Here is a 24,469-nt window from a genome sequence, read left to right as displayed (position 1 = left end):
TGCAATTTTTGGAAGGCAATGTTAACCTTACTTAGGAGAGTATTCTGAAAAAATTATTTCCTTTTTTTGACAATGAAATGGTGATTTACCTTATATATGGTGATTGAATCAAAGTAGACTTCAGGCACAGTTATACTGGAGTTGGCAGCAGTTACTGTGAAATTGCGAGACAAAGCCAAGCAGTTACACAAATTTAACTTGCTGTAATTGGAGGAAATATGACAATTGCTGCTTATGAGCAAAATTTGGTCAGCCCTTATATTTACCACATCTTTTTAACACAGAGGAACTGGAGGAACACACAGAACAAGTCTGGTAAACAACTCTGTGTACCTTTGCTGAATGTTAAAAGCGTGAAGGAGAGAAAGTATGGTGTCAAAAGGAAGTGGAGAAGTACTGAAGGGGGGGAGGAAGGAGATGCAGAAAAGCCCTAGGGTTCCAGCCTAAAGAAGCTTTCTTGTTTTTGTGCTTTTAGTTTGTGAGCTACATGTGCACACAGACTGTATCCTGTTTGCTTGCAGTGACTGCCGGCAGTGTCACCAGGATGGGCATCTGGACCATGTAAGTGCAGATGCCTGTGCAGGGGGAGGGTGGTCATGCATTTTGTGGACTAGAGAAGGAGAAACCTTGGCCTTTACCTTCACGTGCTGCCAGTTATCAAAGCACTTTTGTTGCTTATTGGCAAGCAAAGGACATGTGTGACTTCAGAATGTACCACAAATAGTGAGATGAACTTACATGCTGATACCTTCATGATGCTTTTGAACTCTTGCTGAAAAGTCTATGGAATGCGTACAATGTCCAAATTAAAAATTAAAACAAAAAAAATCAAGCATCTTATATAAAAGTTTGCCTTGCAGACACTGGCATGGAGCTCTTTTTCTTTTTTATATGTTGAGCTGTTGGGTGCATTGCATCCCTGGCAAACATTCTCTTGTCCTCATGCTTCCTGCATTCTGAATGAGGCAAGACTGCCTGTTTTTTTATCTTCTCTTGTACAGTATGTGCAGAATACTGATATTTCAGGATTTTTTAATTTTTTTTTCAGTGGACTGTGAAGGAAAAACACTGTGATAAATTTTTGATAGTTTGATAACACTTAGTCTTTTAGTGAAATGTAAGATTGTTAACATTCATATTTATCTTGAGAAACACTTAATGCCCTAGTCTCTGTTGCTGTTTCCTCAGAGCTGTTTGAATTACTGATTTTAAAGTTGGATTGAAGATGCATCTGTATCTGATTCATGTAATGCTAAGTCATTATGTGTTCCTTCAGGATACTTACCATCACCACTGGAGGGAGGGCAACCTTTCTTCAAGTGCTCGTTGCGAAGTTTGCAAAAAAACCTGTGGGTCTTCTGAGGTGCTCTCTGGCATGAGATGTGAATGGTGTGGCATCCTGGTATGTTGTACTGCTGCATTTATTTGTGGGAACCACGTAGATACGTGCATGTGCTTCTTTAAACACTTGTTATAAACATCATTTATTTGCACACTGTATAAATATGTTTTGTATAAACTTTCTATATACTTTGTCTATATACACTTTTTTATATAGACCTCATAATTTATACACTTATTTATGTAAATATATATATTTACATGTGAGATGGAAAATCCGATTTTTTTTAAATCCTCCTCATAGTCATTTTCTTGAGCAATTCTCAAAATCACAGTGAAGCTTATGGAAATCCAGTGGAATTTAACAGGGACTAATCATTATAGATTTGTGGTTAGAAGCCTGCAGTCAGTTTTTGTGTTAAATCAGAATTTCTTTCAAATAATGAATTCTGCAAGATCAAAAGACTTACCATTCTAATATGTTTGCTCTTACTTCAGTACAGGATAGGTCTTAACCTATGTGGTTGGGGTTTTTTAAAGCTGTCAATATCAGTTTCTGAGTTTTTCCATTCACATGACACATGTTTATTTCCTGTGCAAGCTGATGCTGCCCTTCAATAATTCTCATGGAAACGAAGATTTTCACACACTGATACACAATGTGCTATGCAGATAACAATTACTTAATGCTACCTCATATTAAAATATGTTGGAAGTCCAGAGTAGCACCAGATGGGGCAGGAACTGAAAAATGTATGTAAGAAATCATTATTTTGCTACTTAAGGCTAGATGAGGTACTCCATGTAATAATGATTTAAAATAAAACTCTAGAGGTTATTCAGTATTTCAGGTATGATTTCAATGATTTTATTTTTTTTCTAATATTGTGTGTTTGTATTTTAATCTGTGACATAATGTCTGAGGTGGGAGGGATGGTCTTTGAGAACAGTCTAAGAAATGTAACATGCTGTATGGCCATACATACAAAGATATGTATATTCAATAATGACAGAAGATTTACAACAGTGTAAAGGCAGAAACAATCCCGTCACCCTTTGGAATAAAACTGAAAACAGTCTTACCTCTGAATCTGCAAGTGGTTATGGCTATGTAAGGGGATACTGCTGTTTTCAAAATATTTTATATAACCTGTGCACCTTTCCCATTTCCCCCAGTAAATATCCACTTAGAATGGAATATCAGAGTTTGAGACCAAAACTTTAGACTTCTCCATGTAGCTGTATAAAAACTTTCATTTTTAGTAAAGCAGATTTGTGATCTTTGAAAGTTTCCTGACATATTAAAACTCCCTATTATTGATTATACAAAACCTGAATCAAACAAATGAAAATCTAGGGTGAAAAGTGGGCCATTTATTTAATGAAGGTGATTTACAAAAGGTTAATGTAATCCCTAACCTGAGTTAGACAATTTCAGTCACAGTTTTTTTATAAACAAATTTACTCTCTTTGTGTATCACAAGTTTTTAACTGATGCTCTTATTTCTAGGCTCATGCTGCTTGCTATGTAATTGTCACACCAGAATGTACGTTTGGAAGATTAAGGAATATGATTCTTCCTCCAAATTGTGTGCAGTTGTTTTCTCGCAACTTCAGCAAATTACATTGTTTTCGAATATCGGAAAATTTGCCAACAGAATCAGGTAAAAATTTCAAAGTTGAATGCAACTTACTGATGAGCATATTTAACCTAGTGTCATAATTCAACTAAGTGCATCATTGCTAGTTTTTACTGGCTTTTGTGTCGATACTGTAACTTGGTATTTCTGGTACAGGTTAGAGATATTTAAATGGGCACTGTGCAAAATGCAAAAACTTCTGTTTACTGCTGCAAAGCAATTTGTGCACTGTTCTTGAAACAAAGAAAGTGAAAACCTAAAATAAAGAAATTTGTTGTGTTAGTGTTATCTTTGCTGCAAACACTTGTCCTATCGTGTACAGATACTTTCATTTGTCTCTGGGATTAAGCATCTGCCCTTTTTAAGATTTCTGTGTCAAAATTACACCATGTGTCTAGCCAGGGTAACGTTCTACTGCCATCTAGAGTGAATGTTTGTTTAACAGCTCTTCAGGAACAAGAATTTTTTTAAGCCTGAAGTACACGGGAGTATTTTTTAATTTATATTTTGATTATTATGCTCCTGTAAAGCCTTTCTTTTGGTGCTTGAATGCAATAGGAAATAAAAGGTAGGTAAAATATAGGTCATGGAAGTTAAATATTTGCAACTGCTCTTTTCTCAATCTGGCAGATTTCTCTTGAGCTTTCTGCTCTTAAATCATAGGTTTGGTTTTGGTGAGCAGAGTCAATCACAAGCAAGAGGCCTGTGCTTTATGTGCAGAATCGGTAGCAGGAGTCCTGCTACTGCATAAACTGCGTGACCCCAGGTCTATGTGACCCAGACACACTCCAGTGACCTGTTAGAGTGTAAAGGTGGAGAGGAGGCATTAGCTTGCTTTTGTGGATTGGCTTTTTTTCAGTGAGTTATTTTTCTTGTAAGTGGATTTGCTTGCTAGTGGGCAAAGATGTAGTGTTGCACCCGCTTGAAAGTCATGGAGTTGCTAATGCTTCCAACCTAAGAAATAACAGAAATAAACAGTCTGGATGAGCTTGATTTTGCCGCAAGGCTCACCGTGAACTTTGGTTCAGGTCTATTGTTAGGTATTTTACAAGTGTCCCGAAGACTTAAGTGAAGATGTATTATTATAACTAAGAGAAATTAACCACAAACCTTTAAAATACAGTCTTTTCTTTGAATTTTCTGATGTTAAACAGTGGTGTCTTCTCTTAATATGTCAGTCTTTAACCTTCTCTTTATTTTAAAATCTCCTCCTAATAAAAATTGGACATGGAGCATCTTAAGTGAAAGAATCCAAGGTTTTAGCTGCACCTTCTAGTCTCTTCCTTCAATATTTTAAGTGATGGAAGAGAAGATTTTCTATTTCAGGACTTATGCTACATTCTAAGTGTCTGAGTTCCTGTTACTCACAGTCAAGGTTTTGTGAAGTAAGAATGTGTTTTTTGCATTTATTTAATGAAATAGTATGTCTGGTACTTTAAATTCAGAGAATGTAGCCATTAGCTTCTGGTCAGAAGCAGATACATAGGGATGGAAAAATATTCATTCACTCAGTTTGGACTGTTTCCAGTGCTTTATTGTGATATGAAAGGGGGGGGTAAAATCAACTTGAATAAAACTCACCTTGCTTGGAAGGCCAGAATGCATTTTTATAGTCCTCAGCCTGCATATGATAGAGATATAATACAGCAACACCCCAAAAAAATCTCTTTTCTAACACAGAATTTCTTTTCTGTGGCTTGTGAGAATTTTTGCCTCTTGGGCTCAGCTCCTGTCATCCAGTGGGCAGCAGCCTCCCAGGATGGTGGGGTTGCTGACAGCCAGTGGAGCAGGGGCCGAGCCATGGGGATGCTCCCCTTTCCTCTCACTGCTGATCTGTTGTGTACCTGTGAACTTGACAGCTGCCTCAGCAATTGACATCTTCCTTTTTTTTCATGGTCAATGGGCCACAGCTGTGGCTCAGCACAGGACATGGTGAGTGGTATTTGTGGTGCAGTGCTCGCCTTGTACTCCGCTGTGCAGAAAGTGTTTTGTTCTCTGTTTCTTTAGCTGACAGTGCTATGTTTAGCAATTTGGTTTAGCACTTTGGTTTAGCATTTGCATCCTGACTGTGCAGATACTAGTCTGGTGTCTTCACACGTGACTTCTTTTACACAATCTACATCCTGTTGAGCCTTACTTTGAGACCTGTTGCTGGACATTTGTCGTTCTTAGTCATCTGCTAAAGATCAGGTGGTGCAGGTCGCTGCCAAAAGCACCAAATACCATTGCTATATGCTCTTTTTGTCTGCCCAGATTCTTCCTCAAAGGTAGAGCCAAGAATTGTCTTGAACTAATTCTCGCATCATCCTGTGTCAAGGAAACTCAGTGCTCTGTCCCTTTAGTCCTTGTTGTTACCCATGTTCACAGAACAGACTTGCATTTTCTTACAAAACCCCACTAGCTCCTGGCATGTGCTGAAAGTTACTAAGATGTGTCATGAGTTAGCAGCTGTCTGATACTCTGTTAGGGTATATTTGATGCTCTTCTGACCATGAGATGGGCCAGGACAGCTGCCCCAGGAATTGCTGCTGCTTTTCTAGGGGAAAGGCAGGAGACTCTGGATAGCCCATCTTGTTAAAGATTGTGTGCATGTTCAGGATATTTTAGGGGAGCAAGGAACTCCTTTGTTGGAGGATAATTAGCATTTCTGGATGAAGGCAGGCTCATTCAGAGGTTCTCCTGGCATGGCATGCAGAGCGTGCTCCTCTGTTGCCACAGCTGGGGAAGGGCATGGCTCAGAAGATTGTGAAAAGACCAGTCTGAGGTACCAAAGAAGTGTTGGCAGTTGCCTGGATGAGCTGACTGATACAGGCATAGCTCTTCCCAAGCTGGTAGTTGGAAGTGCCAGATGACTTGTCCCATGCAGTGAGTAAGCACATCCATAATCTCTGACCTACTGGGGACCATTTGTCCAAAGTGACTTTTACCACTGCATAAATGCTGTTTCATGACCAACATTCAGCAAACATCTCTGTGCTGAATGAGGCTTCTTTTAAAGTCTTTAGCTACTGGGATATGTAATGGTAGAGCAGTTTGGAGCCTCTTCCTCCAAATTACTCCTGTCATAATTTCATAATAACTTCGTAGAGAAGTCATTGAACTTCACTGGAATAGTTTCAAGATGCTGTTGGTGTAGATTTCCCTCCTATTCAGACTGAAGAAGAAAGTGTAATAATAGAAGTCAGTTTCTTCCCATCTAAACTGAGAAAGAAAGTTGGAAGCAATCAGGAGCAGTCATTTCGTATTGTTATATTTACTTCTTTTTTTTAAACACTATTTTGTCTGGAGTGAAATTCAAGAAGGCATTTAGTTTTCTTTTATTTCAGGGTGTTTCAAGACCATACTGTCTAAATTTCTCTCCAGTTTGCAACTTGATCTGTTTGTCTGTCAGCTATAATAGGGAGAAGGAAAATTGATTGTATTTGGATTTGCAGTGGTCTTGTATGGCCCTGAGTGTCAGGAATGAGAATGTAATCAGGATGTTCTTCACAGAAGCAAATGCGTATGTTCATAGCATTTTTTTACGTCTTTCCTTAGCATTTTTTGTGTGGTTTTACAGGGTGCATTATTTTCTGACATGGTAGCTGCTAGCTTTACTGGGAGTGATGAGCCTACTGTCAAAATCCTCTTCTGGAGACCAGCAATTTCTTTGTTGTTGGATGTCAGTAACTTTGTTTTTCATGTGTGGAAATGACTTCTATAACACCATTGTTTCTGACTAGAAGGCTGTTACTGCAATTCCTGGAATGATTTGGTAATTTATAACTTAATGGGAACCACCCATACATCAGTCATAGGCAAATATCATGGCTTTAGAAAATAATGAAATGCTGTAATTGCAGTATTACAATTGCAATAATTGTAATTGTATTGTAATTGCAATTCCTAACAGTATAAGGATCTCAGGTATGCCTTCACTGTAGTTACATGACAATACGGATTTGGGGTTTTTTATGCTGTTTTAACGGTATGAATTATTATCATAAAGTAGGTAGAGGAAGAAAGTGTGCTTTCGTGACTGGTTCCTTTTATGTTAGCTTGTTGGATGGAAGCTGTTCTTAAATGACAAACACCTTCTCCCATTCTCTCCATTCAAATTAACAAGAATCCTTTCTTAAAATGTTTCTGCTTTTACAGATGAAGATGATGATGTTGACGGGTCAACACAGGGATCAACAAAAGATATCCAAATTTCAACCGATTCAAGTAAGAAAAATTTTAATAAGTGGTGAATAGTCACCCATTTCAGTCTTCCTTCATATAATCTTAAATTATATTGCCTTATGACAAAATATTACATGGCTATTTTTCTAATATTAGGTTTTAATTTCAGGTCCAAAGTTTTCGTCCAACACATTTATCCAGGGCCTTAAAAATATCACCTTCGTATTTTCCATTGGTAGGTTGGTGTAAGTGACAATCTGTTCATTACCCTGACAAAAAGGTCATTTCTCTCAATTTTCTTGGCAGTTGAAGAAAGGAAACATGGTGTTAATAATCCGTAGATAAGCAACGAATGTAAAGGGCAGACAGCATGTCTTTTCGAAGCCTTCTGCTTGTAAGTTTGCTGGGTCCAAATTTTACTGAGGATACTGGTTGAATTTGTGTCTGGCTTGGGCCTGTTGCAGTAAACAGGGTTGAGCTGGACTGGTTGCTTCCTTTGCAGTTAAGTTTTGAAGCATGTGGCATTTTCTGGGGTTGGTATCAACCAAATTCTTACTTTTCAGAAGATGAAGTAAAACTGCAGTACCAGAGCCTCCCACCCCCATATCCATGTTAGGAACTAGAACAACATGCTTGCTACCTAATGTAGATGCATGGATTGTTGTAAAAAAGGACATTTTAAATCAATAAATACTAATATTTTTTTAATCCTAAGGTTCTTACAAAATCAAGAGGCTAGTTTTGCAAATGCTATTTGGATTTTAAAAAATCAGTTACATAAGTAATTAAATCAGTTACAGAAGAGATCTCAAGTATCCTCTTGTTTCTTAGTTCCTGAATGGCTCTAAGTTATGATCCACCGCCATACTTACTTATTATGGGAAAATGCTCCGACTAACTGCAGTTTGTCTAAAAACTTTCACTTTTTTTTTTGTTTTAAGTGACCTAAGTGAGTCACTTAAAGAAATGGAGAAGTCCTCACATGAGTGTGAGGACTTCTCCATTTCAACAATTAAGCTTATTTCCCTTATGACTGTCAAAAAGAGCAAATTATGTATTGAGATATTTCAACTGGATTCGTTGAAAGCATTAGTACAGGCCAGTTCAGCTTTAGTTTAGCCTTCCCAAAAGAAGAAAAAAGATATGAAAATTCAGGGCAGTATACAAACTTTAATATGTCATTTGTTCAGTCCATCTTGGGACTGGAGAAAGCAGCAATAGATGCTGTATTTTCAAGAGTTATGTAAAGTATCATTAGTTGTGTTTTAAAAAGAACAGTAGCATTAAAAATTGATTTCTTGTTATGCATATTCACAAAACTTAGGACAGTGTAGAGCCCAGTAACTTTGCTGTGACTTAGAATGCTCAACTAAAATCACACTCACAAAGAGTCAGAAATAGCATTTACTGATAAGACAGGACAGATTGTGGTGACGAGGTCCAGGCATGGCAATGCAGTACCAACCAGCAACTTCCTTAAATGCTTCCTTTGTCTCCTTATCCCTCTATTTTCCCACACTAGTGCTTCCCTAAGCCACCTTGATCTCTCCCTTTGGTTGCTTCTCGTTAAGTTCCCCTAACAACCCCTTATCATCCCAGGATGCTTTTCACATGCATTTCATATATCCCTGCAATTTGAGTGACCTCCCTGGTCAGTAAGGTGACCCAGAGGACTTCCCCTGTGGACTCATCTGGTGTGCCACCCCCAGACCATAGGATTGATGATGTCCTGTGAGCTCGGGATGTGACTCCTCTGATAACCTACCTGATAAAGTTATTGAGGTTCACCTGCCAGCTGTTGTGCCTCTCTGGGTGTGGGAAGTCATAACCTATTGAATTTGGCATGACAATGACATGGCTGTAGGGGACTGTACCACTTTCACCTGTCTCTAGTTCACACCATTTGTGTAACATCAGTTAAAAGCTGCTCACTGCTTCTGTGTGTTGATTCAGTACATCTGCCTTGTCTTTTGGACTGTTACCATACTCTCCCTCAGGAGTGTCTGAACTGAATTACGTTCCAGAATATTTAGCTTTTCCTATTTCCTGCTCTTTATGTTGTAGGGGTACATAGTGTTAAAAACAGTGAAAACAAGTCAGAACAAATGGAGTAATATTGATGTGGAAAGACACATTTTTTCCATAGGAAAGAAGCCAATAGAAAAGGATACAAAGTCTGTAGTTTAGTATTGGAAGAAGATTTGAATTAGTGGTCCACATTCACTTTTGTTTCTTTGCTATTATAATGAGCTTGAGTGAAGTGTAAAGTTAGAAGGTCTAGGTCGTAATATTGGTAGCTTAACTGTGTGAAATCAACCATTACATTTAGCCTACCAAGATACTGAAACTAAAAGCATAAAAGTAACATAAAAATAACCATACAGTTTCTGGGCTGATTTCTGGATTTAACAGATACACAAGCAGGTTTGGAAAAGGGCTCTCTCTGCCCTGGGAGTGTCTCTCAGCCCTCACTGGCTGCAAGTGAATTGTGAGATTCAGCATGTGTCCATCTTCTGCAGGACAAAATTCAGCCATCAAAGAAAACCCATTCTGGAGGAGGTTTTAGAGGAGTCTGTCTGGGCAGAGAAATGGGGACTGCGGTGCTGTCAGCAAACAGGTTTCACAACATGTCCTTCTGCAGCCTCTGTTTTGCCCTGCTTAGGTTGCTGTTCATTTGCTGAGTAAGACAAAAAATGGTTTTTGTATTAGATAGACCCAAGTTGTTGGCTTAGAGCTTGCTTATCTCTTGTCCCAAACCTGGTGACAGTGCAGAGGAGATCTCCACTGTAACTCTGCAAACAGGAATAAACTGTTTTCCAGAAGAAGCAAGAACAGCATATGGGGAGGTATTTTTCCCCTAAAGATGCTTAAGAGAAGAAAGGGCCACTGTGTTCTTATATAACTGGTTACAGCTAACTAAACATGTCACATGTTCCTCTTAAATGTGGTTTAAATGGCTTTGAAACTGATGAAACCAGATCAAGTGGTGATAGATATATGGCAGATGCTTGGAGAGGCTCTAAAAACCAAGAGAAGATGCGTTAAGAAGTGCCTACCAGAATGGGAGGACAGCTGTTAACGTGGATTTGTCCTTCAAAATTATCTTGAAACTAGGAATTTGAGCTGCTCATGAAAACAAGTTCAGATAAGGCACACACCTGCAACTGTCTCTCCTGGAAGAGAAAGAGCTGAAGAAAAGAGGAAAGAATCTGGGATTCTGAAAGGCTCTCTTCAAGGGCAGTAAAAGAAAAAAATACACAATTCTTACATTCATAAAGGCTGTCTTGTAGGTTATGAATCCTAATAGTGAAATAAACCGAAATTCCATAATCCCCACACTGTTGTAATATGGAGCAGCAGTAGAGAAGGAGAGCATAAAGCATGTATGTAACCCAAGTTATTTTGGGAAGAATGGTTCTTGGTCAGCTATGTTGCTAGAGTTTAGTATTTTAAGAGTAATTTTCACAAATACACTCAGTGTAGGCCTCTATCTTTCTTCAGCGGCAAAACCATTCAGGACTAAATCATTTTCTTATCACAGTCACAAGCCACGTGTAAGGCTTTTCAGAAGCCATGTCCTGTCTGTGGGGATTTGGAAGTCAAAGGGAACATGAACTTCAGACACATCCAATACTGTTTATCCTTTTCCCAGGAAAACTTGGTATCATAGCTTCTGAAATCAAATTCCACTGTTTTGTAAATTATGCCTGGAGTTAACCTTTGGTAGTTATTTTTTCTTGAAAAGGGTAAGCATGAATAACAGGTTATTTTCAGCTCAGTATCCCATGGTAAGAAAAAAATAATGTGTTTTTCAGGAGAAAGGCCTGATACTGTGTACTCTGATCCAACAGGAAGAGATAAAAGACATTTAGCAGTGAGGTGCCAGTGTTACAAAACAGGCAGTAACTCCTTTAAATACCACAATTTGATAAGCGCATCTGTTGCATATTAACAAGGGATTTTTAATACATACACTAAGTAGAGGTACGTAGACTTCAGTAATTAGATTATTTTCTAATATTTAAAAATTGGAACAGGTGGAAGGAAGAGCTTTGTCTAACTTCAGAAGTGGTTATAGTTAGCCAAATCAGACTGGCATGAGATACCCCTTAACTTATATGTATTGGATGTGCTCTTGAATCAGTGGAGAAGTGTATTTCTGGATGACTAATTTGCAGTATGTAGCTGTTCGTTCTTTTGTTAATGTGCTTCCAGAAGCTCATGTGCAAGCAAGCCATTTCTCACTGGGTTGTGGTAAAAGTGTCCCCTATGAGGAGGACAGTGACAAAGTTAAATGTGATTTTTCACTGATAAAATGGAGGGGGGGCGGTTTGTGTGGTGAATACAAGATTACCAGCATTATGTTTAGTTAACTAAGAAATATGCCTGAGCTTAGGGTGTTGCTACTGGTCTGTAGATCTAAACTTCTCCTTGTAAACCAGTTTATTTTAAGAGTCAATCCAGCTATTCTTTGACTGTTCTTAAGACATGGAGACCTCATTAAAAACTCTCCAGTTACAATTGCTGGGGATTCTCTTAGGCCAGCTAGTATCTCATAAGAGCAGACTACAAAGGCACTTCAAATGAAAACAAGTACTAGAATTGGATGAATGTTTTTATTCTCAGATGGTTGTCTGCTCTCTGGATTGCTAGAAAAAACAGTAGAGATTTTGACAGTGTTATGAAAGTTCATACTTAGAACATCAGCTGTGCTGTCAGTAACCAGTGTTCACTTGTTTTCTCAAGTTGTGTTAGCTCTAAGGAAGGTCACCCAGGACACAGTGTGTCTTTTGGTTAGCATTTGTCTATGCTATTGTTACCATGGAGATCACAGTGACAGAAATCTGTTTCTAAGAGGTTTCCACTCTTTCTGGCATAAATCCAGCAGAATTTAAAGGAGTAGATCATTTTCCGATGTGTGCTGTAGTCTCAGTTCAATGACTGTTGAGTTTCAAGGGTACTTTAGAAGCAAGAGTTGATACTTAAATCTTCCATGTATTGTGACAAAAAAATTAACTATGATAATTGGAAAACTGAGAATCTACGGTAATATGCTTTTCATATTAACAAAAATAATTGAAAAGTCACAATGTATCATACCATGTAGGGTGTGGCTCTGAGCAACCTGATCTAGTGAAAGATGTCCTTGTGCATGTCCAGATGTTTGTACTTGATGATACCTGAAGGCCCATTCCACCTCAAACTATTTTATGAATCTGTGATTTTATTTATTCTGTTTCTCTCTGTCTGTTTTTCTTTGTACATGCATGTGTTGTAAAGGCTTCCCTCCACAGAGTAACAGCACGGCTGAGGTTAGAAGCAATATGGAGGTTATCTGGGACACCCCCCTGCTCAAGCAAGGTCACTCAGAGCAGTTTGTCATGTTCAGTAAGGTTTTGAATATCATAATAGAATCGCTGAACAGGTTGAGTTAGAAAGATCCAAACCCTCCTGACATGGGTAGGGACACCTACCCATAGCCCAGTCGACATAGCCAGTTTTGTTCCAGGAGGGACTAGGATGATGTTGGAGTAGGATGTGTACTGGTGTACACTGTACTGTGCAGGTGACTGCTTTGCTGTGCAATGAGGTTTATGTTACCCAGTGAGAATGTCCTTGCACACACATTGTGCCATGACCAGTGGAATTGATAATGAAGAAAGGCCTTGAGAAGTGGACACGTCTACACTGAAAAAGAAGTCCAAATAACACCTGTCACCTCTCATAATAAGGAGAAATAAAGGTCATGAGAGTTAAGGTATCATGATTTTTCTTTGAGAGTTAGAACCTCATTTTAGAAGACTTCAATACTTTCAAACATAGTGTTAGATAATCCTTTAGTTCTGTGTTGTCTGCTTTTGATTGAAGTTGGAGAATGTACACTGAAGCAGAAGTAGGTGGATTAGACACAACATACTTAGTTTCAGGTGGTTTAAGAAAGCTAGCACTGAAATGTCCTTGCAAAGTAGTTATACACTGCAGTCTTTCCTCTGCAGTCTTTCCTGCAGCACTGGTCACTGCAGCATTGAGATTCCCAGTGATGCACATTTCTGTCTGGGTTCTTGCTTGCTTTTTTTCAGTCATCAGTTAGGGATGTTTTGGTTGTTTCTTCCTCCAGTTCCAGTTCTCCTTTTTAATCCTTCTACAGTAGTAAATGGCAATTTGCTCATGTGTTTCGTTGAACGTAAATGCTGATATTATGAGAGCAAAAGGCTCTCAGTATTTTATTCTCTACTACAAAATATTTCCAAGATGTACGGGAAGTACGGAAGTAGGCTCCAGCATGTAACATAACTGCAATATGTGTTAACAGACTGTGTGATTAACCAGTTGTATGGACATTGCAGCTGGTGTATGTGGCTTTCACTTAATATTTCTAACATTTCAAGAATTGCAAGTGATAGCTTCTAGTGATTTTACTACTTGCTGATGAATGCAGGTGTACAGATTTGTCATGAGACCAGACTCTGTAACAGTGTGCTACACAAAGAGTGACTTTTGTTAATAGTTCAGTCCAACACTGCAATAAAAAGGGCATGTTCTGTCAGTGAAGAATAGCCATGTCTGCTGTAAAGCATCAGCTATCTGGGGAGTACCTGCAAAACTGAGCAGCTCATCAGGTATCTTCATGAAGATGTGATCAGGAGAGAACACAAGGTCTGTCTTCATGGAATCTCCTTTTGGTCTGGATTAATTAACTTGATTTCCTTTCCAGAAGCAGTAAGGACATGTGTAATGCACTGGTAATATTAGCGAAAACCTCTCAAAACCTGGCAGTTCTATGAGAATTCGGTTGCACTTTGCTATTGCTCTTAAAATAGTTGCTTAAGTAAGAAACTTTGTCATACAGCAGCCTGTACCTGAGTCATAACCCATCTTTGTGAAAGGTGAACCTGAAATTCTTCACCTTTTCACAGATGTCTGTGCAGCACTCTGTACTCAACAGTTTGAACGTGGGCTTGATATGGCTTTAGTGAAGTGAAACACAGCAAAAGGCTGAAGGTCTTCATTTGCTACACATTCTTTCTTGTAGTTTTTCTGTTGTCCCTGTATTTTCCTCCCGTTGCCTGTACAGTTAACCAGCTACTTTAAGGACTTTCTTTGGAAGCATGTTCTCAGAACTGGCAGTGCTCTGGGAGCTGTTCTGAGGGATATATGACTTTGTCTTGGTCTTCAAGTCGTTCAACTAGTCTATAGTAAAGGCAGTCTTGAATGCTGAGGATAAAGAAGTGATAACGAATACAATATAGTTATAACAGTAGTATCAAAAGCCAGGGTAAAACTGTGATTACTTGTCCCTCTTTCCTCTCTGAATGTACCCCTGTTGTAAAGAAACAGTAACAAAACAAAAATCAAAATATTCAGCCTCAAAAGCTTGTCATGAAGAAATATTTCAGTGGGTTAAAAGCAGATTTTTAATAGTTACCTTATACCCTTCCTATTCAGGTAGCTTTCTGATTCGAGGTGTGTGTTAATGAAATATGATAATTGTTTCCATTCAGGTAAACAAACTCTAAAGATATTTGATGGGAATGATGCAGTGAAACGCAATCAATTTCGACTGATTTCAGTTCCAAGGATTGCAAAAAATGAAGAAGTTGTGGTAAGAAACCTATTGAAGGTCAATTTTCCAGTGTGATACATATAATTACATATTACAAAAGTAAAAGGCTAAGTTTTAGAAATGTAACTCAACAACAACAAAAATCTGTAAATGGGCTATAATAATACGATGTAATTTGATTTCTTCATGTAGTGTTCTTATTTTAGAGCATCTGAAGAAATGGTGGTTTACATATCTGTAGCATAATGGTGACCACAGTATCACATGTTAAGCAGTCATTCTGCTTCCATGTGTTACTTTGATTTTACTGATACGAGCAATACTGGATAACCAGCTCCTTAGGTCTTGCTCCTTTTCTGAAGTAGTTGTTTGATATTTATCCTGGACTGCCACCAATATTGCACTTGAATTAATCAGCTTTGAACACTAAAGCTTGCTGAAGTTATCTTCGCCCCTTGCCTGTGAGAGTAATGAATTACTGATCACATTCTCGCCACTCCCTAGCTTTCCCAGTGCTTCAGCTGGGTTGGGAAAGCCACTTAGTACTAAATCAAGTGTGCTGTACAGATCTTTATTTACTGGGCTAGGTGAAGACCCCACACTGTGAGAAATAAATCCTGGAGGGAGAATAGGGTGGTGCACAGTAGAATTGTGCATAGTGAGGTCTCAGAGTCATAACAGACTTGGCAGAGGAGTCTGAAGAATGTGTTAGGTTAGAATTGTGACAATTTAAGGCTAAAGATCATTAGGATTTTTATCTTGATAATGTGCTCAAAATCAACACTAGTTTTGAAAATAGTTTGTAGTGTCCTGCATGTCAAAGATCTTTAAGAAAAACTATGTACATGACTGAAAACACTTTTATTTAGGAATGCTACTCATCTTTCAAGCACATTTTACTAGGCTGGTGTTTTTAATGTCAGGGAAGATGCATACAAGTTCTCATGAGTGAGCTATATTGACTGCAGCATCTGTGTTAGCAGAGGTGCTGCACGCATGAGCTCATAATAAATGAGCACACAGTAAAATTCCTGTGACTGTGTGCATCTTGCAAGGACATCTTGCAAGGACAGTCCTTCCCTTTCCTCTTCACAGGCATGTGGGTTCAGGGCAGCCTTGTGGCTGAGAAGCTCACTAATTTTTAGCATCCCCTTAATGCAAGAAGGTTGAATAGGCAGAGTTGGATACCATCAAGTGTCATTTGCCATTTTCCTTGTGGAGTAAATTTTACATGTGTGAGTGTAGATTCATTGGACCTGAATTTTTACATTTGATCTTAAAATTACTATCACTTTCCGAAAATACTGTGGACTGTGTTCAAATACGTTGATATATCAAGTTTGCTTCTTTCATGTTCTCTAAAATTTGTTTTCAAAGTTTCACTCTTGCTTTGTTTTTTTTTTTTTGCCATTGCTATGTATCCACTGCTCTGGGGTTAGAACGTGCATTAAAGGTTTGTTTCATTAATCAGGTATTTGTAATGTCTATGGCTGTATAGACTGTATAGTAATGGTGTCTTTTCAAGTAAATGTTAATTTATCTTGCTGTGTTTTAGGAGGCTGCTTTGAGGGCGTACTACATAAATGATGACCAGCAGGAGTATGAGCTCCAGACCTTTACGCAGCAGGTGCTGCTCTCTGATGATGTTATCAACAGGAACGATGCTGCGGAGGACAGCAACTTGGGCTCAGTATTCCGAGTATCTGTTCCTGAAGCTTGGATCATCAGAGCCAAACCAAAGGACGAGGAAGTGATCAGAATTTATCCAGCCTGGCTAAAGTGAGTATTTTCCTTCTTGATCACAAGGTTATCCTGCTTGGCTACATTTGTCCTCTTTAGTCTAGCCTTGTTTGTTTTAGTTACTGAAGCTGAAGAACTATAACGGAGAATGTAGTTTCTTTTTCGGTATTTTAGGATTCTTCTCTTCATTTTTCTGAGTGGGTAGTATGCATATTGTTCATTTCCATCCTGAAAACTCTTGGGTTTCTTAACATGCATGGAACATGCTGTGCAACTTGTATAGTTCTATTATCATGTGTTTGGTCAGAAAGATACACCTTTACACTGACTACATCTGTAAACAAATGATGACATACAAATCACTTGAAAAATCAATGGATTTTTTAGAAGAAATGTGAAGTAGGGAAAACTACAGTGTAACTTCCCATGTGAGATGAGGAGGAAAAAATAAAGCAAAAGTCCTGTTCAATTTGCCACTCAGACAGTATAAATTTTGAGCATATTTAGCAGTGGAAACAAAATGGTTTGTTGACCTACTATTTTGTGAAGACCAGTGGGATAAAATTTAACAAGGTGTTCATCTTGCTGTTGCGACTGCATTGCTAAGTTTTATGAAAGACTTACAGGTTATCTTTGTGATTAGGAAGAAGCTAATCTGCACTTATAATTGTACAATTGTAATTAGCAGCTCCTTGAGATGAGCATTTTTTTTCTTCTCTGTGGCGCTGATACCGCATCATGAGCATCAGTGAACAACTTTCTTCAACTAATGCAAATATGTACCTACCCCCAGGGAAAATTTTATACTTAGTTAAAAAAGGTACACACAGAATAAGTTAAATGATTGTCCTGCAATAAGTATTTTTCTCTTTAGGGTGGGAATGGCATATGTTTCTCTCCGAGTAAATAAGGATAGCACTGTGCAGACTGTGATCAAAGAAGTGCTCCCATTACTTGGAAGACAGGTAAGGGAAAGAGGCTAAACACATCCATATACCACCTGAGTCACCCTGAAGCACATTTTTTTCATCAGAAAAATTGCAATCCCTTCATTCACAGTTAATGCAAATGTTGTTAGCATTTGGTAGATGATCTTTTGTTACTGGCATGCTGCTCAAAGCTTAATGCTGTCTTCAGGGTAGGTAGGTGTGGTTGCTCTGTACTAGAGGGTGCCACTGGTGTTTCTGGATCAAGCAGATTTACGCGCATGAGCACCGTGATTCTTGGGGTGCAGCATATTTTTACTCGTTTTTTATGTCTTGAAATATGTAAAACACACGTACATAGCTACTTTGCTAATTTTATCTTGTTGGGAAACTGGCAATCACTGTTAGGATGATCATGCTTGTCTCCTCATTGTTTGTGTTGTTCTGCAAAGGAAATAGTAAAATCACAGAATATCTCAAGTTGGAAAGTACCCATAAAGATCACTGAGTCCAACTTCCTGCTCATTGCAGCATTACCTAAAAGTAAAGTGTATTACCAACAGCATTGTCCAGACACTTTCTGAACTCTCACAGACTTGGAGCCATGAACACTTTCCTAGGGATCCTGTTCCAGTGACTGGCCACCCTTTCAGTGAAAAACCTTTTTCTGACATATGATTTGAACTCCCCTTGATACAGCTTTATTCTCTTTTCCTCGGGTCCTATGACTGGTCACTAGAGAGAGGAAATCAGCCCCTCTCTCTTCACAGCGTACCTTGAGAAAGCTGTTAACCATGATGAGGCCCCTCAGCCTCCTCTTCTCCAGGATGAATAAGCCAAATGACCTCAGAGAAGTCCTTCCAAGTCTTGACCATAAGACTTTTCATCACATTGGTCTCTCTGCTCTGGACACACACAAAAGGGTTGAATCTGTCTTATATTGTGCCTCCCAAAATTGCCCCAAGCACTGGAGGTGAGGCTGCCCCAGTGCAGAGCAGAGCAGGACAATCCCCTCCCTTGCCTGGCTGGTGATGCTGTGCCTGATGCCTTCCAGGCCCAGGTGGCCCTCCTGGCTGCCAGGGCACTGCTCACCCATGTTCAGCTTGCCATTGACCCGATCCATGAGAGCTCTTTCCACAGGGCTGCTCTCCTGCTCTTATCCCCAGTTCATATTTTTAACCAGGATTACCCCATCCAAGGTTGAGAATCTGGCAGTAGCTGTTGTTAAATTTCATATGGTTGGTGATTGCCCAGCTCTCTAGTGTATCCAAATCTCTCTGTAAGGATCCCCTATCCTTGAGGGAGTACACAGCTCTTCCTAGCTTAGTTCCATCAGGAAACTGACAGTGCATGTGATTCCATCATCCAGACATTTTATGAAAACATCACAGAGCACTGCAGAAATTTTCTCCCTACAGTGGTAAGCAGCATCTTTGTAGCCTTCAAGGGCTGCAAGGAAGGACTCAAGGCTGAAACAGCACCCATGTTCTTTACTGTCTGCATTCCTTCCCACATCATTGGAAAATTCTAAATACGTCTTGTAATCTTGTAGATGCACATTCTTTCTTTGGAAGATAATCTCTTTTCAGTCTGCCTGTCCTTCTTAGGGTTGGTGCCAAAACAGCATGACTTTCAGGAAACATGTTAGCAGACTACACTAGCATGGCAAGCCATTGGCAGCCCCAGCCACACCAGTATGGAGACACAAAGCTGTACTGTGCCCATTTTGTTCAGCACCTGGGTCCTATGAGCACACCAGCAGATCAGCACAATTCTGCTGCTCCGAATTCAGCCATGCTCACCGAATGCTTTCTCTGGAAGGATGCTCAGGAAATATGCTAGATGAGCTGCGGATCACTGAAGCAGGAATGGGATTAACTGTGCTGTACAGGGCCCCTTCACAATGTGGCTGTGAGGGTGCCAATGTTTTTAGGAGCATGGGAGCCTGCTGCCATGAGTGTGTGAAATGAAGATTATTCCTGTCTTGGAAGGAGTTGGTTAGAAGAAGAACATCATGGTTAATTTTAAAATATTTAATTTTTAAAAAATGTTTAGTTTTCCATGCTCTGTTATACAGAGTGTATGGTATATAACACAATAATATAAACATCTGGCAAAACTATGTTGTTCAGAAGTTGCATTTACATGCTGCATCTTTTGGCAGACGGAGTGCCTCCAGAATTTCAAACTGGTGGAAGTGCTTATGGGCAGTAAGCAAGGTAAGTGAAGGAGCATTGGCCAAAGGCACATCTGATCTATGTGGGTTTTTTTCCACATTCTAACACAGTCACAGTTCAATTCCTACAATAAAAAACACAAATGAATCTTCATGATGATGTTGAAATACTAAATCATAAGTGATGCTGGTTCTTTTCAGTTTTGTGTGTCCTGTGGGAACAAGGTTCCCGTTCATTATTACATAAAAATTCATTGTTGTTTCTGGTGGGTATTGACACTTTGGCCCTGTTTTGGGGAGCTATGTTTAACTGACATAATTTTCCTAATTGCAGTTATTTATTAAAGATTAATTCTAAAGTTTAAATGGCTCCCTTCCTCTGTCTTCTTTTCCCCTGACACAGCCCCCAAAGAAGAGTAAGTCTGAGTCCTAAGACAGTCCAATAATATGTTTCTGTGTTAGGAAGAACAGAAATCTGCAGTCCTAGCATTGCTCCAGTGTTATGTGATCCTGCAGGAGCTGGGCTGCTGTTCTCCAAGTTCACATCCCTTTGTGCCTCAGTATATGTAAGGTTAAATGGAGGAATAAATAAAGACATTGAAATAGTCTAATGCTCTGACCACAGCTGAGTAAATATCTTTGTAGTTCAAATACTGTCTTGATGCTTTGCTTTATTTGTGAACATTATTGGGAATTTGTTTTATAAGGTTATTGTAGCTTTGTGAATGTCATAACCTTGGTTGATTTCTGATGCTCTGTTTTAAAGTATCATTTACAACCTTAATTTAACTGGAAGTTGTTAGAATTGTTTTAATATTTTGATAAAACACAGAAGTTGGTTATTACTGTATTTATTGGGGAATACAGTTTTACAGTCTTCTGTCAAATAGTTAGATTGTTACCAAAGTACTGCTTGTCTTTTGAGTGGGTTCAGGCTGTTTCTCCCTTTTTTTAAACGAGGGTGGTATGTAAGAACTGTAAAAAAGGTCAGACTGTTCCAAGCACTTCTGAGTTTCTTCTGTTGGATAATAAGTAGCTCGAGTCTGCATGGTCCTTTACATTAAAATTAGTTGTATGCAGAGCTGTGCCTTTTCCCTAACTTTTTTCTTATTGTTTTTGTGTAATTGAGCCTGATAATAATTTACATGCTTTCTAACATGGTTAATGTTCTTGACCTCACCAGTTCAGCGTATGGCCTTGGACAATCAGGAACTTATTCTTAACAGACTCAAGGACATAAGAAAGGTAAATCTGAAAAAGAAACATGATTTTGTTTTTTTTTAATAACAAGTAGAGGGTCCCCTTTCTTGCAGAAAAAGTGAGTAATTGGTTACCCCTTAAGCAGACTCACGGTAGAGAAGCTAAGTGCTTGAAGTGAAGTTTGTTTCTGTTTGTGATATTCTCTAGGCATAGAGGACACGATTGCTAAGTGCAGAACTATTTTTGATTTTGCTTCACAATATCTTTTTGCCAAATGTCTCGTCATTTATTTTCCTTTATTTTGGTAGACTTCAATACGTCAGATGAATCAAACAAGATTTTACATTGTGGAAAACAGCAAATCCATTGTACAAGTAAATTTATTTATTGGTGGCCTTCCACCTCAGCTTTCCCCTGAAGAATATACAAATATTCTCAAGGAAGAGTTAGCTATCAAAAGTAAGTAAACAGGTGCATTTTCAGACACACTAACTTGTACAGAACAAAATGTAGTAGCATCTATTGCTCCTTTTTATTATAATTTCAATTTTTTGGACCTTATTTTAAACAAATCATTCTGCCTTGTACTCTCACGTGGGCTTTTTTTAATCATTTTAACATGCTCACAGCTGCAGGAGAGATGTGACAGCTCATTATTTACAGAGTAATTATTACTTGAGTTATTTGTGACTACACCTTTTGTGTGTGTGTGTGTGTGCGCGTGTGTGTGAAAAAGCATCACTTCTTAGAGGAATTACACATATCTTAAACGAGGTGCATGAATGTCCCTTGCCTTTATTAACCTCTGACATTTTTTGTGTGAGCTGTTCTCCCTGTTATTCGTGAGCTCTGTGTCTGGTCGTGGAGAAGTATGAGCAGTGTCTGCGCACACAGGGAAAAGAATTTATTTTTATTCTTCAAAGAAGTGGAATTGAATTTTCATAATACTTCAACCAATACATTGTATTAACAGTGTCAGGAATGTGTCATGCTTTTTGTTGCAGGAAACAAAGCAATTTTCCCAATCTTTTATGTCACTTCAAGGGGAATTAAACTTGAAATGCCAGAAAAAACTCATAGTCACCTTTTATGAAAATCAGTTTAGCTTTTCTTACTTGCAAAGTAAACTTGAGAGGGAAAGTGTTAGCTTGAGGTTCTCCCTATATTTGTATAACTTCTAATATTTATTTATATTATATTTATGTAACTTTTAAAAATACTTTAAATATTTACACTAAATGTACCCAAGGTTTTATGTGTTTATATTTTTACCCTTTGCAGCAAATGTAGTATCTGTGAGTCATGTTTATCAAGCACAAGGTAAGCATTAAGATTTTTAGTCTTGCAAACAATGTCTGTGTTCAAAACTGCAGCCTAATACTAGAGGCTGGAAGCTCAGAGTATTTTAGTCTTACTGCATAAGCAAAAAGTCCTTCAGGTAAAATGTAACACATTGTATTCATGAAGAGCAGTGGATTACTGTTACCTTATTAAAAAAAGTTAACAGGTTGGCTTCATGCCTTGTGTACCAGAGGGTGGTAATATTTAATCATAAAAATGAGTTTTGAAGTTACATTTCAACTGAGTAATCTAACACCACAGAACTGTTAAAAATTAAGTGTTCTCTCTTCGATTTCAAGAATGCTAAAATTTGATACTGCTTTTGGATTCAGTGGGTCTGTTTCATAGTCATTGTTTCCTAGCAGTGTTAAGAGCTAGAGTTCAAGGGCTGAAAGTTGAAGAATATAGATGCATTCATCACTGCATTAATCCTTTGAGCTGTTTCTTTGCTTTTGCTGTATGAATTTTATTTCAGCAAGATCAGAGAAGCCATGAGGTTTCTGAGAGCTGGAGTAGCAGTGGCTCTGAGCAGTTTTAGTGCAGTGGTCAGGAGAGACTACATTTGGTAGAAACTGAAATTTTCTCTTTTGTATGTTTAGGTGTCTATAGTTGAGATGTTTCACATCCTTTGGCAGGCTTAACTTCCACATGTCTGCTAAATGGATCTTTCTATAGCATGGTTTTGAAGACTGATATGTGCTTCCTTTGTGTATTTGCTGTCTTCACATGACTAATTGATACTGATTTTTCATAGGAAAGGCTGTAAAGCTTTCAGATGTGCCTTCTTCTTTCCACATTTCTCAGTGGAAAATACCTGTTTTTGTGATATTCCTCTCATGTCACAATATCATTAAACCAAATTTGCATGCATGTGTTTTTTAGATGTTTATGCTTGTATGTGACTTTTACTGTCACTTTCTTATGTTTTTCTTTTTGTAGTTCTCCTAACTTTCTAACTCTCCCGTTGTGTTGCAGCCAGGTTATGTTACCAGCCTACCTCTCATATGCTGTCCATTATGCATTTTCATCTTATCCTGCCCTCTTTTCCTCCTCACCGAGTATCTTACTTTACACTAACTTGTCAGTGTTTGGTTTTGCTCTTTCTCTTTTGTTTTCCCTTCTTCCCCAACTTCCCCATACAGAGCCCATGCCAGCATAAAGATCTAAACTTGATTCTCAGCCCAAAATTTTGCTTGCAGTAATTCTTACTGACATACTGTTAATGAGCAGAACCAATGGATTTTTAATAATGGGATACAAAATGAAACCTCAAAGCTCTGTCACTTATCCATGATGGGAGCAGAATGTTAATTATAATATAGAATAGGCAAATAGGCCCTGAAGCTCAAAGGAGATCTTCAAACATGCATCAGTTCTTGTTTTCAAGCTGCTTTGCTTTAACAAAAATCTGAGGTGTGTTTGAGGGTAGGAAGGAAGGTTTAAAAACAGAACAACACAATTCAACTGATAACAAACGACTGCAGAATAAGTTTTGCTAAATAATGTCTTCAGTAAACTGAGTAAACTTTGCTATAATATGAGACCTATTTTCTAATAATAATAGAAAATATAAAAAGCAGTTCTGATGCCTCTTTACAGGTGCTGTTGTACTCCAAATTTCATGCTTTTCTGAAGCTGAAAGAATATATATGCTAGTTAAAGATACTGTTGTCAATGACAAGCCTCTGAATGCTGTGGTGATTCCTGCAGTTATGGTAAGAGACAGATTTGGATTTAAAATATATCTTTTAAAAAAAAACCAACTGCCATAAAACTCTTTCTGCTAGAGCTAACTGAAAATATGTTTTATTTGAAGAGGCTATATTCTAAGTAGTGTAATGAAAAAAAAATACTCCAGGGCCTGTAGTTCATGTGTATGATATATTCAGTGAGTTAAGTCACTTGTTCTGTTACTGTTGAATTGTCAGTGTACAGCTCTCTAACTATACAACTATAAAAGGGAGAACATGAATTTTTTTTCCTCTTTGTTTCTTGTAATGATCAAAAAGTTAAGTGAGGTTTCAGTTTCAACTGGCATTGTCTTAAAATGCTTACAAAACTTCGTTATAGAAGCTAAATGTGTTTCCTCCCTAACTGTCAGGTAAAGTACTCCTGCTAATTTTCACATTGACAGTATTTTCATTTCCCCCATTCTGTATCACAGGCAGTTTGACCTTGTTTACCCCTTGAGGATTTCAGAAGAACATAGTCTTTTGAAAGACTTAGTGCAAAAATCCTTTCACAAATTCAAGCTTGATTCTGATTTATTAATTTTTATTGTTAGAAATCACTTTCATATGAATCAGTTGGTTTAATAGCAGGTTTCATGTTAATAAAGTAGAGTCAAGGTGAGAAGAGGAAAATTATTAACTGAGTG

At 38.3% G+C, this 24,469-nt stretch overlaps 1 protein-coding gene across 2 annotated transcripts in view; it reads left to right on the top strand.

Annotated features, from left to right (window-relative positions):
- The window catches only part of DGKQ (diacylglycerol kinase theta), a 91,668-nt gene that overhangs the window by 39,818 nt on the left and 27,381 nt on the right, over positions 1-24,469 (top strand). For both annotated transcript variants that reach the window (XM_085043276.1, XM_085043277.1), the window contains exons 4-15: positions 476-561; positions 1,277-1,402; positions 2,852-3,005; positions 7,119-7,187; positions 14,648-14,748; positions 16,265-16,488; positions 17,324-17,414; positions 19,540-19,594; positions 20,735-20,796; positions 21,060-21,210; positions 22,033-22,071; positions 23,692-23,807. In XM_085043276.1, the coding sequence (XP_084899402.1) occupies positions 476-561; positions 1,277-1,402; positions 2,852-3,005; positions 7,119-7,187; positions 14,648-14,748; positions 16,265-16,488; positions 17,324-17,414; positions 19,540-19,594; positions 20,735-20,796; positions 21,060-21,210; positions 22,033-22,071; positions 23,692-23,807 (1,274 nt within the window). The remainder of the gene's footprint in view (positions 1-475; positions 562-1,276; positions 1,403-2,851; positions 3,006-7,118; positions 7,188-14,647; positions 14,749-16,264; positions 16,489-17,323; positions 17,415-19,539; positions 19,595-20,734; positions 20,797-21,059; positions 21,211-22,032; positions 22,072-23,691; positions 23,808-24,469) is intronic.

This window comes from Lichenostomus cassidix, chromosome Z (genome assembly GCF_008360975.1).
Source record: "Lichenostomus cassidix isolate B80296 chromosome Z, HeHo_3.0, whole genome shotgun sequence".
NCBI classification, from domain to species: Eukaryota; Metazoa; Chordata; class Aves; order Passeriformes; family Meliphagidae; genus Lichenostomus; species Lichenostomus cassidix.
This window is presented reverse-complemented; position numbering and strand designations above follow the sequence as displayed.